Source organism: Embiotoca jacksoni, unplaced genomic scaffold (genome assembly GCF_022577435.1).
Source record: "Embiotoca jacksoni isolate LCO1_2020_lvr unplaced genomic scaffold, fEmbJac1.0.p SCAF_35, whole genome shotgun sequence".
In the NCBI taxonomy this organism is placed as follows: domain Eukaryota; kingdom Metazoa; phylum Chordata; class Actinopteri; family Embiotocidae; genus Embiotoca; species Embiotoca jacksoni.
In genome coordinates this window covers 915,001-938,799 of record NW_027185387.1, presented here as the reverse complement: position 1 = coordinate 938,799, position 23,799 = coordinate 915,001, and the positions used below count along the sequence as shown (strand labels likewise).

Genomic DNA, 23,799 nt, shown 5'->3' with positions numbered 1-23,799 from the left:
AGCGCATGATGTGTATTTGCTTTTCTATCTATCTATCTATCTATCTATCTATCTATCTATCTATCTATCTATCTATCTATCTATCTATCTATCTATCTATCTATCTATCTATCTATCTACCTATTATTCTATCTATCTATCTATCTATCTATCTATCTATCTATCTATCTATCTATCTATCTATCTATCTGTCTATCTGTCTGTCTGTCTGTCTGTTCTGTCTGTCTGTCTGTCTGTCTACCTGTCTGTCTGTCTGTCTGTCTGTCTGTCTGTCTGTCTATCTATCTATCTGTCTGTCTGTCTATCTACCTATCTACCTATCTATCTATCTATCTGTCTGTCTGTCTGTCTGTCTGTCTGTCTGTCTGTCTGTCTGTCTGTCTATCTGTCTGTCTGTCTGTCTGTCTGTCTGTCTGTCTGTCTGTCTATCTGTCTGTCTGTCTGTCTGTCTGTCTGTCTGTCTGTCTATCTATCTATCTATCTATCTATCTATCTATCTACCTATTATTCTATCTATCTATCTATCTATCTATCTATCTATCTATCTATCTATCTATCTATCTATCTATCTATCTATCTATCTACCTATTATTCTATCTATCTATCTATCTATCTATCTATCTATCTATCTATCTATCTATCTATCTATCTATCTATCTATCTATCTATCTATCTATCATTCTATCATTCTATCTATCTATCATTCTGTCTGTCTGTCTGTCTATCTATCTATCTATCTATCTATCTATCTATCTATCTATCTATCTATCTATCTATCTATCTATCTATCTATCTATCTATCTATCTATCTATCTATCTATCTATCTAACAGTGGGTCAGTTCTTTAACAGGTATTTCTTACAGTTCCTATAACTCTAATATGAAATTTGTAATTCATTTGAAAGTGAAACAAAATGAAGTTCCACTTATACAAAAGTCCATTTTAATGTTGAGTTTCGAGCAATAGAAACCGAGACAATCCAAAGTCTGCACGTCTGATAAATTCAAATTTTACCTCCAAACTCGTTAGTCATCCGCTAAAACCGTTTTATTGTGCCGTCTTTCATCTGTCACTTTTTCCTGTCTTTTTTTTTTTTTTTTACCTTGCTGGACTTGTGGTCCACGTTGAAAGTGACGATGGCGTTGGGGGTCAGAGGTCGGCCCTCCAGCAGCAGCAGGTGTCGAGAGAGCTGATTGGCCAGGTAGGTCTTCCCCGTGCCGCTGGGTCCCGACAGGATGACGCGCCGGTGCTCCTTCAGCAGCGACACGTAGCGCTGCAGCATCGGCTTCGGGATCAGCGTGTCGAACACCAGCGAGTCCACGTTCTCGCTGCTCACACCTGGACACGCACACACGCACACACACACACACACACGCACACGCACACGCACGTCAAAAGTTGATTCAAAATTGAACACATCCAATAGCTGCTTCTGAATTTCTTTGGTCCAGTTACTTGATCTATTTATTTATTTATTTATTTATTTACCTTTGAGCTGGATGTTGATGGTGTTGTCTCCCACCAGGTAGCCGCAGGGCAGCAGCTCGGGCGTGTGGGCGGCGCTGCGGCCGCTGGGCCGATGGATGTCCCCGATGTTGTAACCCTGCACGCTGTCGGAGCTCAGGCCCAGCTGGCTGGCCGGGTCCACGTGGGTGATGTACTCCTGTCGGACACGCAGAGCTCGGCATTTAGACACTTTTTTAAGGGCTCAAATTCAGTAATTGTTCTGAAGCTTTTTAAAGATTATACCAGCTGGTGTTTTCCGCTGTTCTAAATTCATAAATATCACTGCCAACATAGATGCAGTGTCTTGTTATTTGATTTCAGTGCTTCAGTTTTACCTTGAAAAGCCGTCGGACCACACCGTCCAGGACGTCCCACTTAGTCTTTCCGCTCACGCCGATGCAGCCGATCAGGAAATGCCGAGGTCGGCCCTCCTGTGATGGAGGAGAGGGGGGGGGAAACAGATGGCTTTAAATACCTGACTATAAGACTGGATATAAAAGTGTTCGTATCTTCCGGGTCTGAAAAAGGAGGCTGATGCCTTAAGCTGTAGTACCACCGAGTGCCACTAGAGGTCGGCTCTCATAAAATTCTAAGTCAATAATTATTTTCCCACGAGTTATCTCGGTGTTGTTAGCGGAAGTCTCTCCTTTTTCCCATCATTAATTAGAAAATAACTTAATCGTATTTTTCCCGTCGGGTCTCACCTCGCCCCACTTGCGGTCCTCCTCCAGGCTGACGACGATCTTCACGTGCCGTCCCTCCTTCCTCAACCCTCCCTCTCCCCCGGTGTCGTCCAGCAGCATGTCTGACAGGAAGGGGAGGTTTTTTCAGTTCCCTATGATTTCTCCACGGCCGGTCTTATGCATAGAATCATTTTAAATGTTAAATACGCGAGTTAATGGCAGATGTAAATGAAGAAATAACACCGTTTCGACATCTTCTTTGCCATCCGCGTCCCGTGTCTTACCCAGGCTGGTGGACTCGCTGGTGGTGAGGTTGAGGCTGTGCTGGAGAGCCCCGGGCCGGGCGCCGGGGTCGGGCCGTGCGCGTGGGGGGGAGGTGGGGAGGAGACGGAGGCCTGGGAGCCCAACCTGCTGCTGTGATTCTCCACCTTCAGACGGTCGTTCTCCACTTTCAGCTTCTCGATCTCCACCTGCGCAAAAAGAAAAAAGAAACAAAAAAAACCAATCCCAAATGTAAATTCCCCGTCAGCTGCTTCATAGAACAGAAGTTATTTTTGCAACCATCTGCGACTCGGTGCTGATTTTCTCCTTTAGTGTGAGGTGTGTGTGCGTGTGTGTGCGTGTGTGTGTGTGTGTGTGTGTGTGCGTGTGTGTGTGTGTGTGTGTGCGTGTGCGTGTGGCTGTGTGCGGTGTGTATCTGCGGACCTGCATGCGGTTCATGCCTCTCGGAGCTGGTCCAGCTGGTGGGCGGAGCTGAGAGCTTCCAGGCGGATGTCGGTCAGCTTCATCTCCTTCTCCCTGAGCTCGCTGCGCAGCTGCATCACCGTCTCGGCCTCGCCGTCCAAACACTCCGACAACCTGGTTCGAAGACGTCAAATACTGTAAATCGAGCACCGTTTTTTTTTTTGTTGTTGTTGTTGTTGTTGTTGTTCTTTCGTCCGCGCGAAAAACACCCGAGTCGTTTTACGTACAGCGTGTTGGAGTGCGTGTTCCTGAGCATGTGGCCGGCGGCCGAGGTGCCGTTGTGAGGCAGTTTGGGCGACGACGGCAGCGACGAGTCGGTCATCTCCTCGATGTCGGAGTGAGAAGACGCCGACTTGGGAGACTTCTTCTTGCTGAACGCTTGTTTGAAGGAGCTTCGCAGCTGCAGGTGGAAAAAACAGAGAGAGAGAAGAGAGACAGAGACGGTGAAACAAGTGAGGTTTACTGAGAACACAGTGGGAGGAAGAGGAGGAAGAGGAGTGTGTCGGGGGGGAGGGAGGGGGGAGTGGAGGAAAACAGCTGAGAAAAAGTGCAAGTGAGTCACAGGGGAGAGAAGGGGATTGTGGGTAAACTGTCGTATGACGCTTAGAGCTGCAGCTCTGAACACAAACGAGTGTTATGTTTACAAGAAACATTGAGTGTAGATTTTGATTTATATTCACGGCCAGTGTTTCTATATTTTTCAAAATAAAAGAGGAATGGCGTCATCGGGTTTTTTTTTTTTAATATGAAAAAACAAGATAAAATCATGAGAAGATAATGGATGAAAATTCTGGATGTTCCTCCTAATGTTTTGGACACCTGAACAAAGCAGATTGTACGACCGCAAATTATGTCATTACATTATAATTCGCACCACATTCACTCTTATTTTGTTAAACTCAGAGGGACTCTTTTTCCCTCTGAATTTTCTCCTCTACAACCCCGTTTCCCAAAAAAGTTGGGACGCTGTGTGAAAAGTCAATAAAAAACAGAATGCAAATTTTTTATAAAACCCTGTAAACCAATATTTAACTGACAAAATAGAACAAAGACAAAATAGCAAATGTTGAAATGGAGAAATTTTGGTGTTTTATGAAAAATGTATATTCTCGTTTTGAATTTGATGCCAGCGACACCTCTCGACAAACCACCGTTACGCATCACCTCTTCTTTTAACAACACTCTGTAAATGTGTGGGTGGGGAATCTGAGGAGACCCGTTGCTGGAGTTTTGAAAGTGAAATGTGGTCCCATTCTTCTAAAAGTTGTGTAACGCTTCAAAGAAATACCGGGTTAAACAACTCGCAACAGGTCAGTACCATTACAGGGTATAAGAACGTCCTATTCTCAGTTTTAACATTTGATAAGTTGTCTTCGGTCTATTTTCAGTTAAATAGAAGTTTAACTGATTTGCAAATCATTGCATTCGGATTTTTTTTTTTTTTTTACATTTTACACAGCGTCCCAACTTTTTTTGGGGGAAACAAGGAAACACCTGTTTGTTTTTTTTTACTGTAATTTTGGTACTCATCTGAAAAAAGAAATACATAAATCTACAAAAATCGACTTCTTTCATATTATTTGATTCAACATGGAGAACTCCACTGAGAACCCATCACACTCTCTCTCGTCGTTGAGCGCGTGATGTCGCTGAGCTCGAGTGTCATAAGAGCAGTTTTTCGGGGGTTAGGAGCGGTGCTGGAGAGGAAAAAAAAGGCTCGACAGTGTCAGAGGCAGGAGGAGGAGGAGGAGGAGGAGGAAGAGGAGGTGGAGGAGGAGGAAGGACAGCGGTTAGTAACCTACGAGAGGTTTCAGGGAGGTGTTAAGACTTCGTTTTGGTTTCTGTCATCTCACACAGCGTACCGCCTCTTACCTCATAGACCTGCCACATTGAAGCGAAGCAAAAGGAAGACAGAGAGACAAAACAGCACATAGTTCATACGGGGTCTCCGGCGTGTTGACGTGTGAGGGGGGGGACGGAGATTTAAAAACCAACGAGACAGGAGACGGTTTTTAAACTTGACTTCCAGGCAGCTAAAGATCCATTATTATACACACACACACACACACACACACACACACACACACACACACACACACACACACACACACACACACCTGCATCGGAGGAAACTCTCTTGTGGGGTCTCATCTACACAAAAAACACAAGACGGCTGCACGCGCAACTAGCAGGGCGGTTCTTGTTGTCACGGTAACGCCTTTTTTTTTTTAGGCTCTTCCTAAAATTACGACGACGCCACAAGAGGGGCTAACGGGTCGTTTCGGTCTACGGGAGGACCGGAGAGGGGAAAATAAAAAAAAATAAAATAAAAGAGAAAGCTGCGTACGTCGTCGTCTCTGACTCGACCTCCTCCGGTGCACGAAAAACTCTTTCAACGACACAAAAGGAAAAGTTTGAAGTGTTGAGTGAAAGTATGTCAGATGTTGTTTTTTTTTTTTTGGTTTTTTTTAATGATTATTTGTAAAAAATAAAATTAAAAAAAAGTGCTAAATTTAGGACTACACGCTACCGAGTAGTTTGATTTGGTGATTTAAAGATCGAGAGACGACTATTTCGACCAAAATTCAGCCACGTTTTAACCCAAACTATTAGTTTTCTTGATCTAAAAAAAACAAACACAAAACCACCAAAATCAAAGTCGTAGTTCGGTCTGAGTCGACGGAAATCCTTCGTGTATTCACCTTTTCCCCACTGAAAGACGGCTGAAGGGGAGAAAACCAAACATGTGACACCAACACGCACATACACACCACCACGAGTCCAGATGTTTCGGTCCCCGGGCCTCTTACCCAGTTCTTCTTGTTCTTCTTCTTGTTCTTGGCGTCGGCGTCCATGTTGGATCCCACGCTGGAGTGGCTGGTTGCGCTGGCGACGCTGCTGACGCTGTCGGAGGAGTGTTGCCTCCGGATGCGCAGGTCCGGCTGCTGCTGCTGCTGCTGGTGGTGCTGCTGCTGCTGCTGGTGCTGCTGCTGCTGCTGCTGCTGCTGGTGCTGCTGGTGGTGGTGGTGCTGCTGGTGGTGGTGGTGGTGGTGGTGGTGGGGGTGGTGGTGTTGTTGTGGGCTGCCGTTGCCGCCGGCTGGGGAGACACAGGACGAGGGGAGACCACGTTTATGACCGGCTACGTGCCTTTCGTTAAATAGGTCTGTGTTCTGACAAGATATGGGGGGGGGGGAAACTGATTTTTCCTACTCTGCACCTCGGTCATTGAACGCACCACAAAAGGATCTCAAATTTGGCACGCTTGTACCCACCGATGAATTTAAGAGCATCTTAAAGAACGTGGTTTTTGTTTTTCTTAAGATTATGTCGCTGTTTGATTGTTGATTTTTTTTTTGTATATTATGTCGTGCGTGCTGCATTTTAATGTTTAATTTGTTAATTTGGTGAAGAGATTTTGATCTCAATAAAGGTCAAATAAATAAAAAAAAAAAAATAAAAAAAACATGCTACAAATTGGATCCATCTGCTTTAATATGCTGATAACCTCGAGTACGGTTAAGAAGTCTGTTTACGTGCCAAATATTTTTGAGGTTTTTCTCCGGCGATGGTAAAGAAAATGTCCCGAAGCGCATCTGAGACTCGCGACTTCAAGACTTTACCGAAATGTTTCAGTTGCTTTGTGGTTCAAGACTTCTTCTTTGCCTTCGTTCTTACGAAAATCCCTATTTTGTGGGGAAACCCCGAAAGATTAATTTCTCCTAAAATCGTGTCAGAAATTCAAAATGTGAACTGTGTGGCCTTCACGTTCTTGACTTGCTGTCGTGTTTTCATTGTTTGTGTTTACCTGTCCGCTCTCCTTTTGGCGCCAGCTCGGGTGTGTTGATGACTCCGTTGATGGCCGCCTGGGCGACAGCGTTCTGCTTCTTCAGCAGCTCGATGGTCTTCCTCAGCTCGTTCAGCTCGGAGTCCTAAAAAAAACAAAACAAAACAAAAAAAAAAACAGGTGAGGATCAAAGCAGCAGATCGTCTGCGAGAGACTTTGAACGTTCGCTTTGATTGTCGGTCTGTAATTAACCGGGCGGAGCTGCTTTCACCTTCTGCTCCGCCGTCAGGGTGAGGCTCTTCAGGCGGATGGTCATGTTGCCCAGACTCTGCTCGAACGCCGCCACCAGGTGAGCCTGCGCTCACAAGTACAGGAAAACATACTGAACATTGATGTCGCAATAAACTGAAAGAGCCCGAAGTAAAGTGGGAACCAAAGGAGACTCGGTCGAGCTTCATCAACACTTAACAAAACCACAGCCTCAATAAGTGTTGTTGTTTTTTTTGTTCAGATTTAAGTTTAGGTTTAGTTTAAGGATTAGTTTAAGTTTAGTTTTTGGTTTAGTTTGAGGTTTAGTTTCGTTGAAGGATTAGTTTAAGTTTAGTTTTTTGTTTAGTTTGAGGTTTAGTTTAGTTTAAGGATTAGTTTAAGTTTAGTTTAGTTCAGATTAAGGTTTAGTTTAGTTTAAGTTTAGTTTAAGGTTTAGTTTAGTTCAGTTTAAGTTTAGTTTAGTTTAAGGTTTAGTTTAGTTTAAGGTTTAGTTTAGTTACGTAAAGCTAAACTAAATTTAGTTGTTTAAATTTAGTTTAGCTTAGTTTTAGATTTAGTTTAGTTTAAATTTAAGTGACAACGTGCAGAATGATTTAATCTCAAACAGAGAGGAGATGCTCTGAACCAGATTAAGCTACTAGCTACAAAAATGTAAACAGACAAACCAAATTCCCTGATATTCCAGGACTTGGCCCAAAATAAGATCAAAATCTCTGACTTTGCCCTGTCTGGAAATTGTCCGGTCTCAGACACAAACTTTTTTCCGATACGCAGGGAAGGAGCGAAGCGCTGGGGGCGCTAACTGGAACGCTAATGACTGAACTGTCCTTGAGGAAATGAACAGCCTCCATCTGACCGACCGGGCGAGGCGAGGAAACGCGAGATCTGTTGACACAACTGCTTCGACCTCGGGGTGGGGGGGGGGGGGACATCAGTTGTCTTCATAACCGAAACGAAAACAGAACCAAACCCAAATAATAAACCTTCCCTGTGATAAACGATGATCCGCTGTGGACACGTTTCAAACACCGAAGCCAAAACATGACATCATTTCTACCAAAAAACACTCGTTGGAGCTCGAACCAAAGCGAATGTTTGGATAAACCTCATTTTAACCACAGTGTGCGTGATTTTATTTTTCTTAATATTCCAACTTGATCTGACAAGATTTTCTGTCTGAAAGCACGTTTAACGACAAAGCAAGAATTAACAACAACAACAACAACAACGACGTGGGGGGGGAAAAGAAAAAAAATAGGATTAAAATAAAACTGCGATCTTCCAGAGTTACTCCGCTCCGATCTGCTGGTTTAAAGACGGGGGTGGGGTGGGTGGGTGGGTGGGGGGGTCGTGGTGCGTTCAGGTAATCCATCATGTACCTGTGGCTGTGCGATCAAACCACCCCTCTGTGTTTTTCTGTCTACGGTTTTCTTTCAGCGCCCACGCCTCCTTGTATCGTTCTCCACATCTGGGGGGGGGGCGCCCGGGTCCCGGTAATCAGACACCCGCCCACCCGCCCACCCCCTCCCGCCCCTCCCTCCCCCACCGATCCACAGCGGAAAACCGCCCGGCGTGCTCTGACAGATTACAGGCGCAGCGTGGCGAGACTTGTGGAGGAAACGGTGGCAGAAAGGAATCGTGTCTCCAGATGCTTAGAGATTTTTTTTTTTCTTTTTTTTTTCTGCTGGTTGTTAAAATGTTTTTTTTTTTTCAAAAATGACACCCTCCAAGATTAAAAGCCGCGATGGGTAAATGTTCTCGCCTGTGTTTTGGGAAATGCTCGGATGCGTGACAGAAACGAGAGTGGGACATTTTTTTGGGGGGGAGGGAGACTTTTTTTTTTTTTTGTAAAACTTTATTCTGCTCGAGGCGTATTGATGATTTCATTATTTTCGATGCATTTCATGGACCTCATTTTCAATCTTGTTTCTAGTTTCTAGTTCTTATCTCACTCTTATTGTCATTTTATTCTATATTGTACATTTCTATTGTCTCTATAGTCTTGAACTCATTCGGTCTCAAAGTGTTATTTTTTTTAAACAGTTTTATTTGCCTTTTAATCTGGTTTTTAAACTGTCCTTAAATCAATGTTATTTTTCTGGTCTACGATAACTGTCTGTCTTATTATTGGCCTGTCAATCATTCGTGAAGCACTTCGAACTGCGCCAAAATGAACAAATACACGAAGTTTGATTGATGGATGTGATTTATCGAATTATTTTAGACTATTAGAATAATTGTACTAAATAATTACACCACAGTTGGAATTTTTTGCAGCTTTAAAAGATCCAGCAGTTCAATTCTTTGGGAGCTTTAAATTTTTCAGCTCATCACTTAAAACTTCTCTGTCAGAACCAAAAATATTTAGTTTTAATCAGGATTCTAAAACATTTCTGCGATTTCATAACATTATTTAATGTTTTTTTAAGACCAATTTTGCCATTTTTCTGGCGCAACATAGAGGTTCAGGAAGGAGGACAGTGTTTTGTGTGTCGTGCAAGCTTTTCACGGCGTGTGTTTTGGTGTTCGTTCGCTTACGTTGGCGCTCAGCTGTGTCGTCAGGGCGGAAACCTTTTCCTGGGAGGCGTCCAGCTCCCGGCGCAGCTTGCGGATCTGAGCACATAAAAAAATAAAAGACGTAAAATAAACCTCCGAGACAAAAGCGCACATACCATCAAAAAAAAAACAAAAAAACAAAAAACAAAACACGCACGCAGACACATGAAGAAGAAACAAAAACGAGGGGGGGGGGGTGGGGGGCGGGGGGGGAGCTCCGAGATGAAACGCTCTGATAGGTCGAGGTTGAGAGAAGGGAAAGAAAAAGAAAAGAGAGCACATGCAGGTGTACGCAGGTGTTCGCACAGGAACAAGAGACTTTTTTGTTTTTTTTCTTACAAGGTCAGACACAATACGGTTACACGTGAAACAAGACACGAGGGTGAAAATGCCTCCCCCCCCCCCCCCCCCCCCCCCCCCCCCCCCCCCATGTTCCAACACGTCCAGCCGCCGCACGCAGTGAAATGATAGAGGATGGAGGTGGTGAGGGGGAGGGGGGGGGCGGGGGCGATGGGTGGGGGTGGTGCTTACCTCCGACTGAGACTTCTCCTCGTTCTGTAAAAAAAATAATAATAATAATTACAGGAGAAAATCACGAGACGCACATACTGCCTGAATTCTGAAATACTTTCATGAAAAAATTAAACAAATGAAAAAAAAAAAAAAAATAGAAGAAGAGCGATTTTCATCTGCAGGAGTTCAGGCTGCACATGTTCCCCGCCTCCCCCACCCCCACCCCCCTCCACCCAACCCCCCCCCCCCCCCCCCCCCCACCCCTGGAAGGAGCTGTATAAACTGTGCAGGATATTGTCTGGTGTAATATGTCTGGAAAGCAGAGATGTCCTCCTCAAGGCGTTTCACTGTGTCTGTGTGTGCGTGTGCGTGTGTGTGCGCGTGCGTGCGTGTGTGTGTGTGTGTGTGCGTGCGTGTGTGCGTGTGTCTGTGTGTGCGTGTGTGTGTGTGCGTGCGTGCGTGTGTGCGTGTGTGTGTGTGTGTGTGCGTCTCATTGTCTGCGCGGGCTGTGCACGTGAACAATGGTAAGAAAAGACAGGTATGTAAATACGGGCAGAGTGAAGCGCACGCAAAAAACAAAACAAAAAAACAAAAAAAAACAATAAAACGACAGCGCTCGCACGAACACGCCCTGCTGCCGTTCACCGAAAACACAGAAACGTGCACACGGCCAACGCTGACATGAAAACAGGCCTCGGCGGGCACCGGGACACCCTCTGCTCATGTTTTTACTTTATCAACTTTATCTGAGCGTTTGTTTTTAGCATTGAACCCGTCACCTTTTTTTTTTTTTTTTTTTAGGTGGTGGGGGAGATGGAGGAGGAGGGAGGGGGGGGGGAGGGAGGGTGAAAATTGAGTTCACTGCCTTTAAATATGCAGGATTTGAACACGGCGGCTCCACTGTTGACAGAAGCAGCGGAGCAGAACAGCTGATTATTTAATGGCTTTTCACGCCGACCAGCCCTCGACAGGCCTCGACAGCCAGATGTGCGCACAAGCAGAGCGTGCGCGCGATCACATCTGCTGTGCGACGTGTGTTTTACAAAGTGGCATCTGTCCGCACGCGCCCAAACAGAGCTGTCAATCACACGACCGGCTGGACCGACGCGCGGCAGATGAGAGACGGGAGGTGTCAGTGATGCAAAAAAAAAAAAAAAAAAGAAGAAGAAAATTACAAAATTCCTGCACCAACACGTCCCGAACAAAATAACAGTTCGAGTAAAGTGTTAACGTTGTTATTTCGTGGGGAAACAGACGAGCAGTAAACGAGGAGGAGAAAACTAATGTTGCGAAACAAAAATAAGCCAGTTGTAATTTTTTTTGGTCGTTTTGAGGTTGAATTTTTGAGACCTGAAGCATCTGATGACGCATCTGAGACGATAAATGGAGACACCTTGAACTCACATTGTCGATACGTTCGGGTGTAATTATACGTTACGACCTGCAGCTAGAAGAAACAGCAGAGCGCCCTGCAGTCCTACCGTTTGTTGCCAGGAAGTGACGCTGCCCGTCAGGGATAAAGTCGCCATCGTGTCCTCTCCCCTCTCTGATTTCAGACCCATGACCCTCCTGGCTCAAAGCACCAGCCGGCATCTGAGAGTTTCCCTCTGCTACACCTGAGCCAGGTGAGTGAGCCAGCCCACAGGGGGTGGGGGAGGAGCTACGCTGAGAAGCACTCTACGCTCTGATTGGCTTGCGGTGCACCTAATGTGGGGCGGTACCACGTTGGCCTGTGTGCAGGACGGATTAGAGGGTGAATGTCGAACAGTGTGTTTGCCAACTCAAAATATTCAATATTTCATAACTGCAGAGGCTGTTTTTTTCTGGTAAATGCTTTTAAATACACAAAAATAAATTTGTGTTATTTTTTTGTTTGCATTAATTACGGATGTTTTCAGGGGTGATTTGGATGCCTAAATGTGTTGATGGTGCTCCGTTAGTAAGAAAAACAATGTAGTGCTTAGGAGTACCAGGATGATGCACTCATAACGGTCCAAAAAAAACAGTCGCCATCGTGGGCTACGTAGAGGAAGGGGGGGCGGGGCCACCGGCGTAAAGGATTTTCAAATTAAAGGTGTCGGAGGAAGCTGCAGCTGTTCCCGAACATCAAACAAAGTTTTTGTCACTACTTGCTGCCGGACAGAAGAATCTGTGTGTTCATTGAGTGTTTTTAAAGCAGAAAACACTTTAATTTCTGGGTAAAAATAATAAAAAGCTGCAGATATTTTTTTTTTAGCCGGTGATGCGAGGTCATTTTCCGGTACTCTGTGCTCTTAATGTACCAAAAAAAAAAAAAAAGTAACGTATCTAAAACATGCTGCTCATGCAGGATTGACACAGAAATCATTTTTAATATCCAGCCTTGATGGTTGTTGAACTCACCGTGGAGTACATGGAAGAAGTGCTGGAGACCAGAGACAGAGACGACCCGTGAACTGGAAGGACAGAAGAGCCACAAGCGGTGAGCGGGGATTAGAAAGTAGCTTCTGTACACATACACACACACACACACACACACACACACACACACACACACACACACACACACACACACACACACACACACCTCGTTCTGCGGTCATGATGATAAAATCTCTCACACGTTGCAGTTGGACTGTGGTGCAACTAATGACAAGCCGAGCATTGCTCTGCTAATGACTCAGCCTCTAATCACGTACATCAGAGGCAGCGGGGGAGGGGAGGGGGTGTAGATGGGAGGTAGATAGTGGGGTGGGTGGAGGGGGGGGGGGGGTGGACAATGCCGGCACCGTTTCCTGCCCGGGAGCAGATCAGAGAGGATCAGGCAGCAGCGTTGATGTCATCAACCACACGGAGAGGAAGGCTCATTCATTTCCCCCCGTGAGTTAGTCCACTCGTTTTTCTTTTTCATCTGCGTTCGGTCGAGACAAGTAAAGGTGAGCAGGAGAATATTTAGCTGACGTTTTGGGGGGAAAGGGGGATAAATCTGTGCAGGTCAAGATTTTTTAATGTGCACTCATTAGTATTGTTTTAAGAAACGCAGGCAACTGTTTTGAAAACTGATTCTTTTTTTTTCTCCAATCGTTTATGACGGTGGGGTATTATTTAGGTTTTGCATTGTAGGTCAAATAAAATGGAATAAAACTGATGGGAAAGACATTTTACAGCCAAAAGACATGCAAAATTAGGCAGGAAATTATTCTGTGGACGAAGTAGTTAACAAAAGTAATATATAATTGTATATACAAGATATAATAATTGATGTATGAACATGTTTTTGTTGGATTAGTTCCATTTCTTGCTGTGTGGAGGCTATTTTATTAACAATATGTTTCTCTACCATCTTGTGAAAATATCGGGAAAAAGTTCTCAGGAAGTTACTACAAACATGTTATCGAATTATTCTGTAGCTTTTACGATTGTTTTTTTTTTTGCCAGATTGCAATATTCACAGACGTTGTTTTATACATGCTAAAGAAAAAAGACAAAAACTTGGGGGGAACAGCAAATAATTACAAATACAAACGCTGTTAATCGGACCTGAAGTTTATCTACCTTTAAGTTTTATGAGTAAAAAAAACTAAATAACAGTTTCTGCAGCTGTAGAGAGAAGGTGAGTATTTGTAAAGGTGAAGAGGGAGGGTGTTGGGGGGTTGGAGGGGTGGGGGGGGGGTGAAGTGACAACATATAGTGGTGTTGCTCTCAATGAGGACAAAGTGTTGGGTGGATGATGTGACTTTCTGTCCTGTCAATCAAACAGCAGTCGGGTCGCTCTACACTTGGGTAACACACACACACACACACACACACACACACACACACACACACACACACACACACACACACACACACACACACACACACACACACACACAAGGTAAGAGAAAGAGAGAAAGTTCTGTTGCAGGTCTCTCTCACACCTCTCACTGTGATCCCTGTAATTATCTCCTCCTCTGAAAGGGAGCTCATGGAGCTGGGAAACAGATCTGCTACCGGAGGAGGGGGGAGAGGAAATGGGGGGAGGGGGGGGGGGTAAAAAATAACATGTTTGCACCTGTGTTATTGCACATGTCTGCATTAGGTATGCGCTACCTGAATATATATATATTACTTTTAATAAAAGCTTCCCAAAACCAGCGATATGTTTTTATAGTCGGCTGTACGACAGATGATTGACAGCTGTCTTGGTCTCCCAGATGACAACAGGGAACTCTCATATATATATATATAATAGGATTATAGGATTAGATAAACACACACTCTCATTGATGGTTCTTTCCAAATTGAACTATGAAATATTATTCAATTTCTTAAATCAGTTTCCAAACAAATTTTTAATGTCCAATAGTTTCGATTCAACTTTGGAAATGTCACTATTCAGGCTTGATTTTTTTTTTTTTGCCCGTCTCTAAAGTTACCTTTGGGTTCCTTTACGAAGTCCGGCAGTGACATTCATCTGTGGTTGTTTAAGTTTTAAGGGTAAATAATAATAATAATAATAATAATAATAACAATAATAATAATAAAAGCTAAATAAAAGCGCAAATAGAATTGTCTCCTTCTTTCTCTCACACGTATCGACGTTGTTCTACACATTGAGGATCATTTGCATAATTTTCTGCACTAATTACAAAAGTTTCCCTCCAAAAACGTTTGTTTTAAATTCCCAGCGATGCCCGGGGAGGGTAAACTTTTGGGGATTTATGAATTACACAGATAATTGGATACAGAAAACGATTTTGTCATAATAAAAAAAAAGAAAAAAAAGAAAAGTTGTGCACTTTACTTGCAAACACGTCCCGCGGCCGTGTTCACTGCAGGCTGCTGGATTTTTGCCAACAGGAGAACTTGTTTCTTTTTTTGTTTTTTTTAAGCACAATACTACGCGCCTCCTTCTCCATCCAAGTCTCAGTTTGTTCCTCTGAATCAAAGCGCTGTGTTTTCTATGGCCCTCGCGGAGCATCGAGGAGACTCCAGCGGAGAAAGCTCTCCTCGAGCGGGGGGGGGGGGGGTCGGCCTGCTGGTGGGAAAAAGCGCCGCCCGGGGTTACTTTCCCCCCCAATAAACAAGCTTCTGAAACAAACAAAGCTGAACCAAAGCTGATTATGGATTTCTAAGGGGATAAAGGGGCTTTTCTTGGAGGAGCGGGTTGTAATCCGCCCTAATGTTCTCTAAACAAACGGAATAATAAATCTTTTGGCGTGAGGACGTGAAACGAGGAAAAGGAGGAGGTGGGGGGAGGGGGGGTGGGAGCGTGGAAATGGATTACGCCTAATCAGAGACAACGTGTCCAGGACTCGCGCAGAGTCTCCGACTGTCTCGCATTCAGTGTCCTCCTCCTCTTACCTTCTTCGAAGCCGTCCCTGAAGGATCCCGACCGGCTCATGGTGCGCGTCTTCTCGTCGAGCGACATGCAGGAGTTCCTCAGTCGGTTGTCGCCGCACGGGTCGAACGGGGCGTCCTGATTGGTCAGGCTGTTGTTGCGCATGCTGGCGAGGTTGATCTGAGCCGCCGAGGTCGGACTCGATGCTGCGAGGCGGATGTCCGGAGTAACATAATGTTAGTCAAGTAGGGATACAAAAAGTGAGACGTCTTTCTATATAATCTCAGAAATCTGTCTGGTTTGTCCTTCGCACGTCTCCACAACCGTTTGTCCCACCTCCTTTCAAACTGGGATGGTGTGTTGCTGATATCAAATGTACAATGATATATATATATAAATATTTTTTTTTTAAAAAGAGAGACATGTAGCATCTCCTCGCATTTGAAAGGCTGAAATCAAAAACTGGCATTTCTGTTGAATAAATGACTGATGATTCATTAATTTTCTGTCCATCCACTGATAATATATATACTTGCAATTGTAAACCTGCCATCTTGTATTTTGTCAACTTTTTGGAACTAAAAACAACAACCTTGGGTTTAACTTGATGACAGGAGCTGATGCGAATAAATTAGTGTTTTGGGTGGATGTGCGTGTGCGTGTGTGCGTGTGCGTGCGCGTGTGCGCGAGGGGCGCACCGAGTTGTCCGAAGTTGAAGCGGGTGCCGGAGGGGGAGGTGATGCTGGAGCCGGGGGAGAACGGGGAGTTGGTGACCGAGTCCTGCAGCCCGCTGGTGGAGTGGGAGCGCAGCCAATCACGGGCCTCCTCGTGGCTCCGCAGCTGTGGCGACGGGCCGTACCTACAGGAGAGTCAAAGAAAAGGTCAACCTGGAAGCAGAGATACACAAAACACAACAAGGTGCGGTGATTGCTGTGTGTTTTTTTTTTTTTTTTTTTTACACGACATATTGATCAAGATTGATTTGATTTTTCACAATCAGTGAGGTGGATTGTTTTTGTTTTTTCTTCTCTGAAGCAGACAGATTAAGGCGGGATTGAACAATCGGATGGATCGGAGGCTGAAACAACGCACACCGACAGCGTGCCAACATATACGGATTTTCAGCTGTGAGCAACAGAAACGTGGGAGAAAAAAAAAAAGCAGAAAAAGAAGCCAAAGAAAAAGTGGACCCCCACAAAAAAAAAAAAAAAAAAAAAAAAAGCCTGCTGCAGCAAATGCACAGTGATACTGAGTACGGAGGACAACGTGACAAACCTCTTCACAGAAGCACAACACAACAACACATGTGCCAGAACAACAAAAAGTGTTTTTTTTTTTTTTTTAAAGCGTGAGCGTAAGCCTTTTTCGAAAGAGTGAAATATGGACGCAGGAAAAAAAACAAAAAGAAACACAGAAGACAGTTTTGGTGAACGAGGTGTGCGAAATTGCGCAACATGTCCAGCAGGGGGCGGGGAGGGGGAGCGAGTTCTGTACCTGAGTCCCTTCTTAGGCAGAGTGTTTCTACCACAGTGTGTCCCGCTGTGGGAGAGAAACACTTCAGAAGAGGAAAACAAAAAGATGCAAAGGAGGCAAAGAAACATGTGGCTGCATCTCTCAACTCAACAACTCCCTAAAAATATTTAACCTGCAAAGATGTTGTTGTTGTTGTTGTTTTTTTTTCTTCTTTCTTATCAAACTTTTATACTGCAAAAATCTTCCATCTTGCAAAGTAATTTATGCTTTTTTTTAAAGTTTTGTTCTGTTGAAACTTGTGGAAAGATATCGGTTTAAAGAGAAGACAAATGCATGAACTAAAATGAAGAAGAAATGCATTTGACAATAGAAAATTCATAAAATATTTATTTCACCTTATGGTTTTCTCTGATTTTTTTCATGTTTTTGTTGCAAAAAAAAAAAGACTTCAAAAGCTCAGAAATAGGCTTTTTAAAAACCCCTAAAATGGAGATTTCTTTTGCAGTTTAAAATCCAATGTAAACATCCTGTGCACATGCTGCTACCGCTGTACTCACCCACAAGGTGGCGGTATGTGAACATATCATAACAGACTTTAAAAGCTCACCACTAAAACAAACAAAAAAAAAAAACCCAACACACTGAAGCTGCCAACATCCACACAGACGACCTCACATTTACACTCGGGCAAGTTTTCCACTCACACGGGAAGCTCGAGGTCCTAAAAAATAACCACAAACTACCACACAGAGCGACACACTTCATTCAGAAACTACAAGCGGACGACCACACGGAGGAGGCTCCGGGGGTTTTTTTTTTTGTTTTTTTTTTTGCTCTCTGTGTGACAGCAGGTGGCGCTTTAGCAGGAACCTCCACACAGCTGTTTTTTTTTTGTTTTTTTTGTTTTTCCTAACACTGCAACACAGGTAACATTTACCTGTCCTGCTTCCGAGGCAGCGTGTTTCGGCTGAATATAGGGCTAGCGGAGGGGGAGGAGAGGGGGCTGATGGAGAGGACGGGAAGGTGGGGGAAGGTGGGAGGTGGGAGGTGGAGGGTGGGTGAAAAAAAAACGCACAACAGACACAGAGAAAAGGAAAAACAAAAAAAAGTTTTAGAGGATGAAGTGGGATCCTTTCGGAGCACAGATCAAGATTCTTCCGCCGGTGGAGCTAATGAGAAAAATCTCGAGGCGACCGAGGGTGATGTCATCGCCTCCAAAAAGCTTTCGACTCCAGATGCTATTGAGTTTCCTCGGAGACATTCCTGTCACGTTACACAGCCCCGACCTGTCAGGACGGAATCCGCCACAATGACCACAATTGCCGTGTAATCGACTGCAGGACGCCGCGGGTTCTCGTTTCTTCCTGGTCGCAAACAAGAAGCGACAACCTCGTCCGCGACCGACGCTTTTGTGTGTCATTTTGAATTCTGGTCTCTTCGATAAGGGAATTAAATGTCAAGAGACGGGCGGGATATGAGGATACAATAAAAAAATGAAATAAAAAAAAAAACAACAACAAAAAAGAAACTGCTTCGCAAGCAAAAGCCCTGCAGAGTGTGAAAGTATGGAAGCTAAATTTTTAGTTAAACTAATTGGAATTACTTAAAAAAAACAAAAAACTACTTAAATTCAATTATTAAAGTGTTATAAAAATGTGGGGGGGTTTTTGCATATGTGAAAACTTAACCTGAAAATATTTACCGCAAAAAAAAAATAAAAATCAATGAATTACAAGTAGTAACCGCTAAAAGAGCATTTCGTCTTTTGAACTTGCCATAAATCAAATTTCCCCTCGTGAAGTTCAACGTACTCACGTTTTCTGCTGCTGCAGTTTCCACTCGGTCTGGTTTGAGCAAGCAGCTTATGGTGGGCTATTGTGAGCAAACTTTATAGAAATAGTGCCGTGGAGCAAACATTATTGGAAGCGTGCTCCCTCAAGACTCGTCTTTACTTATATATCATCGTTACAGTTTTTATTGACTGCTGCTTGTGGCCACAGAGTCTGTTCAGAAAAATTCAATAAAAGCTACAGGAGATCGCTGTATGTATAATGCAAGCTTAATAGGACCGTTATAAAGTCAGACTTAAACATGATCATCCTAAATTTATTACCACTTATGTCCTATGTATTGGCAATTCAAAATTACTGTTATTCGTACAAATAGGATTTAAAGCCCAAACTACTCAAGTTAAAAGGGGCATATTGTGGGATTCGGTGTCATCTTCTAACTGAAGACACCTCCTCTTCTTCCAAGTGTCTAATAGATCCCCCTTAAATCCTCGCATTTATTCCCCGACCTGAAAACAACCTCAAAGACCACGTTCACGAAAAACCACCTCGATCGTCCTCTGTGAAAAGGAAACATAGTTTTTGTGTTTTGCGTGTCCTCACCTCTCGGACATGCCGGTCTTGACGCTTCCCGTGCGTCCCAGGGCGGACAGCGTGTCCTCCCTGTGCGTCCCGTGGACGGCGCCTCCCCCGGCGCTGCCCAGGCTCATGTCGATGGACTCGCTGCTGGTGTGCATGCTGCTGACGGAGGGGAAGCCGACGCTGCCCGTCCCGCCGTGTCCGCCCAGCGTGCTCTCCCTGCTCGGGACGGAGGAGCCGCTGAAGGTGGTGCCCCACGTCAGGCTGTTGGAGGGGCCGGTGGAGGAGTAGACCGAGCCGGGGCTGGAGGCCTGCGGACGGGGGGGGGGGGGGGGGCACAGATGACTTGTAATTGAACTCATATTCCTCACATCGGTTCGTGCCCTAATGAAACGGGACCATTAAACCTTTTGAACTCGACCGTTTGCAATAACACGTCTGTGACCTGCGAAAAACAATGCGTCACTTTGTGATTCATAACTAGTCTGATAAAAAAAATCCTTATGAATCATGTGAGAACACGATGGGAGTTCGTGACTGAGCACGCTCTGCGCATCTCATGCTCGTCAACAATACGTAGCCTGCAGTTAATAAACTTCTCTGCCCGTCTGCACACCGACTGAAACAAGTGATTCACCAGATGAGAAACAAAATCATCCTTGTGCACCCCTCCACCCCCCCCCCCACACACACAAAGCCTCACCCTTCTACAAAGAAAAAAACCCATTTCCCAACACATACGTACAACTAATCCTCCCTGAGCTCAAATGTACATAATACATGTTTTATGAAACCTGACCTGCTGGTTTGACAGGCGCACTGAGGTGAGTTGACCCACAAACCACGTGGCTCAAAAGTTTGAAAAAAAACAAAAAACCCAGCAGCACCCGCAGATGAACGGGAGTCGACAATTCCCATGATAGCGTCATCGTGAACGTAACATTCGGGTGACGTATCATAAATCTCCACAGCCGCGTGGGAGATTTTTCTCATGGGAAAAAAAAAAAAAAAAAAAAAATCATGAAAATGATTTTTCATTCGTTTTGCTGATTTTCGGTCGTGAAATAAAGTGTTAGACGAATTCAAATTGTCTCTGGTATCACTGAGTTTATTCAAATTAGTTCTGAAGGGGACGCGAGTTGGCCTCGCTGCCAGCTGTCGCAACTCGGCTCGCAATGAGCGTTTTTAGCACAACCCTGAAGGGGCGGACCAATCAGCGGCCGGTGTCGGTTGTTTAACCTGCGTTTGTTCCGCCCCTCCTTCAACTGTGATTGGACGGCTGGTGACGGCCACGAAGGTAACTATCGGTGAACTCAGTGACCTGGAAAAAAAAAACAAAACGCCTTTTTTTTTAAAAATCTATCGAGCCTGTTTCTATGGCAGGAAGAGTGGAAATATGATCCCGTAGACATTCAGATCCGCTGATTTAAAACGGATTGCGAGGGGTCGTTTGTTTTCTCCCAAAAAAAGGGGGCGGGGACACGCTGAAAGCCAAAAGAGTCCCCGGATGTGCCGGTGGCGCTCCATGTCGAGCCATTATTCATGCAGTAAAATTGGTTCTGGTTCGCACCGGGCTGGACATGAATATCTGTGCCGCATTTTAATCCAAATAAAGTGAACAAACCAACCGAAGCCAAATTCTAGATCTAAGCTGGGAAGCATGTCAAAAAAAATAAAAAATAAACCCAAATTTAAGTTCAAAATAAACTTAAAAAAACAAAGCAACAACAACAACATGCGTTCTCTCTTTTCATGGTAACTAATGGGGGGGAGAGTTTGAGGTTGGAGAATGTGAAACAGCTAAAAATAAAAGCGCAAGTAATGAATAAGAGGGCTCGCTCCAAAAAGAAACCATCACCACCACGTCCGGAAAAAAGGTAGAAGAGAAGATTTATGAATCTAAAAGCACAAGAAAACAAAACCTTTTGGTATTGCCAGCAGTTAAACATCCCCACATGTTTTTTTTACCGACTGATTTACCCTACTTTACGTGGCAGCCTACGGTGTAATAATAAAATGTTCCCATGGAGAATAACAGACTCATAATTGTACTATTCAGTCAGCTCTCTCTCTCTCACACACACCGATCCACCGACTCCGTCGTCGGCGTCCAGCTCACCTGCTCGCTGCCCAGCGTCCCCGTCCCGGACCCCAGCGCTCTGCCTCCGAACAGGGGGCTGCTGGTCTCGCTGTCTCCCAGCCCCCCGTCGGGGGACTCCAGCACGGTGGCCACATGGTTCATGGTCGCGTGCGGGTTGGAGATAACCGTGGAGTTCTTCATGTTTTCGGCCGTGGTCACCGGCGCCTGTTTGCCGGGCTTCCCGCCGAACAACCTGCGGCGAGAGAGAGAAGAAAAAAAAAAAGAAAGAAAAAAAGACGTCGACCGGTTGGATGAAGTGCTCGTGAAAGACGAGTAAGGGATGCAATCTTTTTGATCATGCGAGATAATCCGATAATAAAAGGAGCGTTTTGACATGAAAATGGTGCAAACATCTTAAATGGGAGACGTATTTGGATCTCTGTAAGCTAGAAAGACCCTCAAACCTTCAACAAGAATATAATAAATAGGACTTTATGACTCATTTATTACAGCCGACATCACATTTTTTCAAGCTGCTTGAAGCTACATTTTACTTTCTATCCTTTTTGCTCACGGGACAAAATCACCAGTATTATTCTTAACTCCCTGTGAAACAAGCCATACAGTAGTAGGCCTGCAGTCTGAGGCAAGGCCAGCACACGCACACGCACGCACACGCACACACACACACACACACGCACACACACACACACACACACACACACACACAACTCTCTCCTGGGTCCATGCTAATCCCGGTTTAGAGCTAAATGGCAGCCTGTGACGACTGGAGCCGCAGTGGGCGATAATAGCAGCGCAGGCCCTTTGAAGAGTTATCGCTCCCTCACATTAATGAGGGGCAGAGCGCTGAGGTAATACTCAGCTCCCATTACCCCGGCACCACACCCGCCCCCCCGCACCACCAAGGCTGAGGCTTGGCAGCTGATCAGGCCAAACTGAAGGCCTGCATTCACAATGGCCTGATTTAACCTCACAGACTCGGTGTGTGTGCGTCTGTGTGTGTGTGTGTGTGTGTGTGTGTGTGTGTGTGCGTCTGTGTGTGTGTGTGTGCGTGTGTGTGTGTGTGTGTGAAACGAGCCCACACGTGTGATCCTCACTCACTGCTGGTTACCATTTACAGTCACTGCATGATTACTGTCTTTTCAAAGTGGTCCTCTGTGTGTTTCTTTTAAAATGTTTGTGTGTGTGTGTGTGTGTGTGTGTGTGTGTGTGTGTGTGTGTGTGTGTGTGGTACTGTATGAGGGTAAAGTCAAGCCTGTACAAGAGGGCCCCACTCAGTGTGTCTCATCAGTTGGCCGTCAGTGTGTCTGCAGGATTACTGGCAATACAAACGATGGTCTGAGAAGTGTGTGTGTGTGTGTGTGTGTGTGTGTGTGTGTGTGTGTGTGTGTGTGTGTGTGTGTGTGTGTGTGTGTGTGTGTGTGTGTGTGTGTGTGTGTGTGTGTGTGTGTGTGTGTGTGTGTGTGTGTGTGCGCGCTCACCTGCGCAGCGTCGGTGAAGAAACCTGCTGTCTTCCCGTCAGAGGAACGGTCGCCGCTCCTCCGCCCTGCATCGCTGCCCCGCTCCGGAGGATGTCGACGTCGGGGACGCCCTTCTCCCGGTCCGTCTGATTGGCCAGCAGGGCGCCGTTGGCCTTGGCGAGGCCGAGGGAGTTCTTCCCGTGCGAGGTGACGGAGAGCACGGCGGCCTCGATGCTGCTGGTGGAAGAGCGGTTGCCGTTGCGGGCGGCGGCTCCGGAGCGGCTGGGTCTCGGCAGGCTGCGGTACTGCAGGGTGGAGCGGGCGCTCATGGGAAGGAAGCCGTCGTCGTGGTGACCCAACGCCGAGCCCGCGTCCGGCCCGCCGGACTTCAGCCCTCCCGACAGCGAGCGCGCCCCGGACTTGGGCATCTTCCCCAGCGTGGCCGAGCCGCTGGTGATGGTGGCGCCGCTGGCGGTCACCATGGTTACCATCCCTTGCTTCTTGAAGCCGAAGGTGCTGGTCGGGGTCCGCGAGGCCAGCGTGTGCGTCTGGGAGTGGGGGTCCGAGACGGTGTGCGTGAGCGCGTTGGTCGTCGCCGCGCGGCTCGACGGCTTCTTCGCCTCGTCGCCGCTGCTGCGCCCGGCGTCCGACGGCGAGCGGTGAAGGCCGTTGGGACGAGGGGAGAGACGTCCTTTCTCCGACACCTTGACGTCGTCCGTCTTACCTGCGGGACACGCGGGGTGAGTGTCGGTGCGACCGTGACATGATTTCAGACGGCTGACGGCTGGAATTCCACTGAGTCCAGCCTCCATTTCAGAGTTCATAAGAACAAAGACTAAAGGCCAAATTAAGAAAAACTGAATTCACCGCTCAATAATTTGGTTTATTTCTTTCTTTTCACTCATTAGTTGAGGACGTGCGTGTTACCTGAACTGTGGGTCTTGAGGCCGACCGAACCCGAGGAGCCGGTGCCACTGGTGCTTTTGGTCCGGGGGGGACGTCACCCCCACCTGAGTTGCGCTCATGCCTCTCCTCCA

At 45.7% G+C, this 23,799-nt stretch overlaps 1 protein-coding gene across 1 annotated transcript in view; it reads right to left on the bottom strand.

Moving 5' to 3' along the window:
• The window catches only part of nav2a (neuron navigator 2a), a 113,656-nt gene that overhangs the window by 5,414 nt on the left and 84,443 nt on the right, over positions 1 to 23,799 (bottom strand). Inside the window, 24 exon segments of the mRNA XM_069165679.1 lie at positions 1,104 to 1,339; positions 1,490 to 1,664; positions 1,843 to 1,938; positions 2,212 to 2,312; positions 2,475 to 2,519; positions 2,522 to 2,660; positions 2,896 to 2,912; positions 2,915 to 3,048; positions 3,162 to 3,334; positions 5,745 to 6,031; positions 6,740 to 6,863; positions 6,990 to 7,073; positions 9,527 to 9,601; positions 10,076 to 10,099; positions 12,440 to 12,492; positions 15,383 to 15,565; positions 16,058 to 16,218; positions 16,854 to 16,898; positions 17,770 to 17,835; positions 19,226 to 19,512; positions 21,321 to 21,534; positions 22,784 to 23,486; positions 23,690 to 23,756; positions 23,758 to 23,799. The exon segment at positions 23,758 to 23,799 is cut by the window's right edge and continues 213 nt beyond it. Coding sequence (XP_069021780.1) covers positions 1,104 to 1,339; positions 1,490 to 1,664; positions 1,843 to 1,938; positions 2,212 to 2,312; positions 2,475 to 2,519; positions 2,522 to 2,660; positions 2,896 to 2,912; positions 2,915 to 3,048; positions 3,162 to 3,334; positions 5,745 to 6,031; positions 6,740 to 6,863; positions 6,990 to 7,073; positions 9,527 to 9,601; positions 10,076 to 10,099; positions 12,440 to 12,492; positions 15,383 to 15,565; positions 16,058 to 16,218; positions 16,854 to 16,898; positions 17,770 to 17,835; positions 19,226 to 19,512; positions 21,321 to 21,534; positions 22,784 to 23,486; positions 23,690 to 23,756; positions 23,758 to 23,799 — 3,531 coding nt within the window.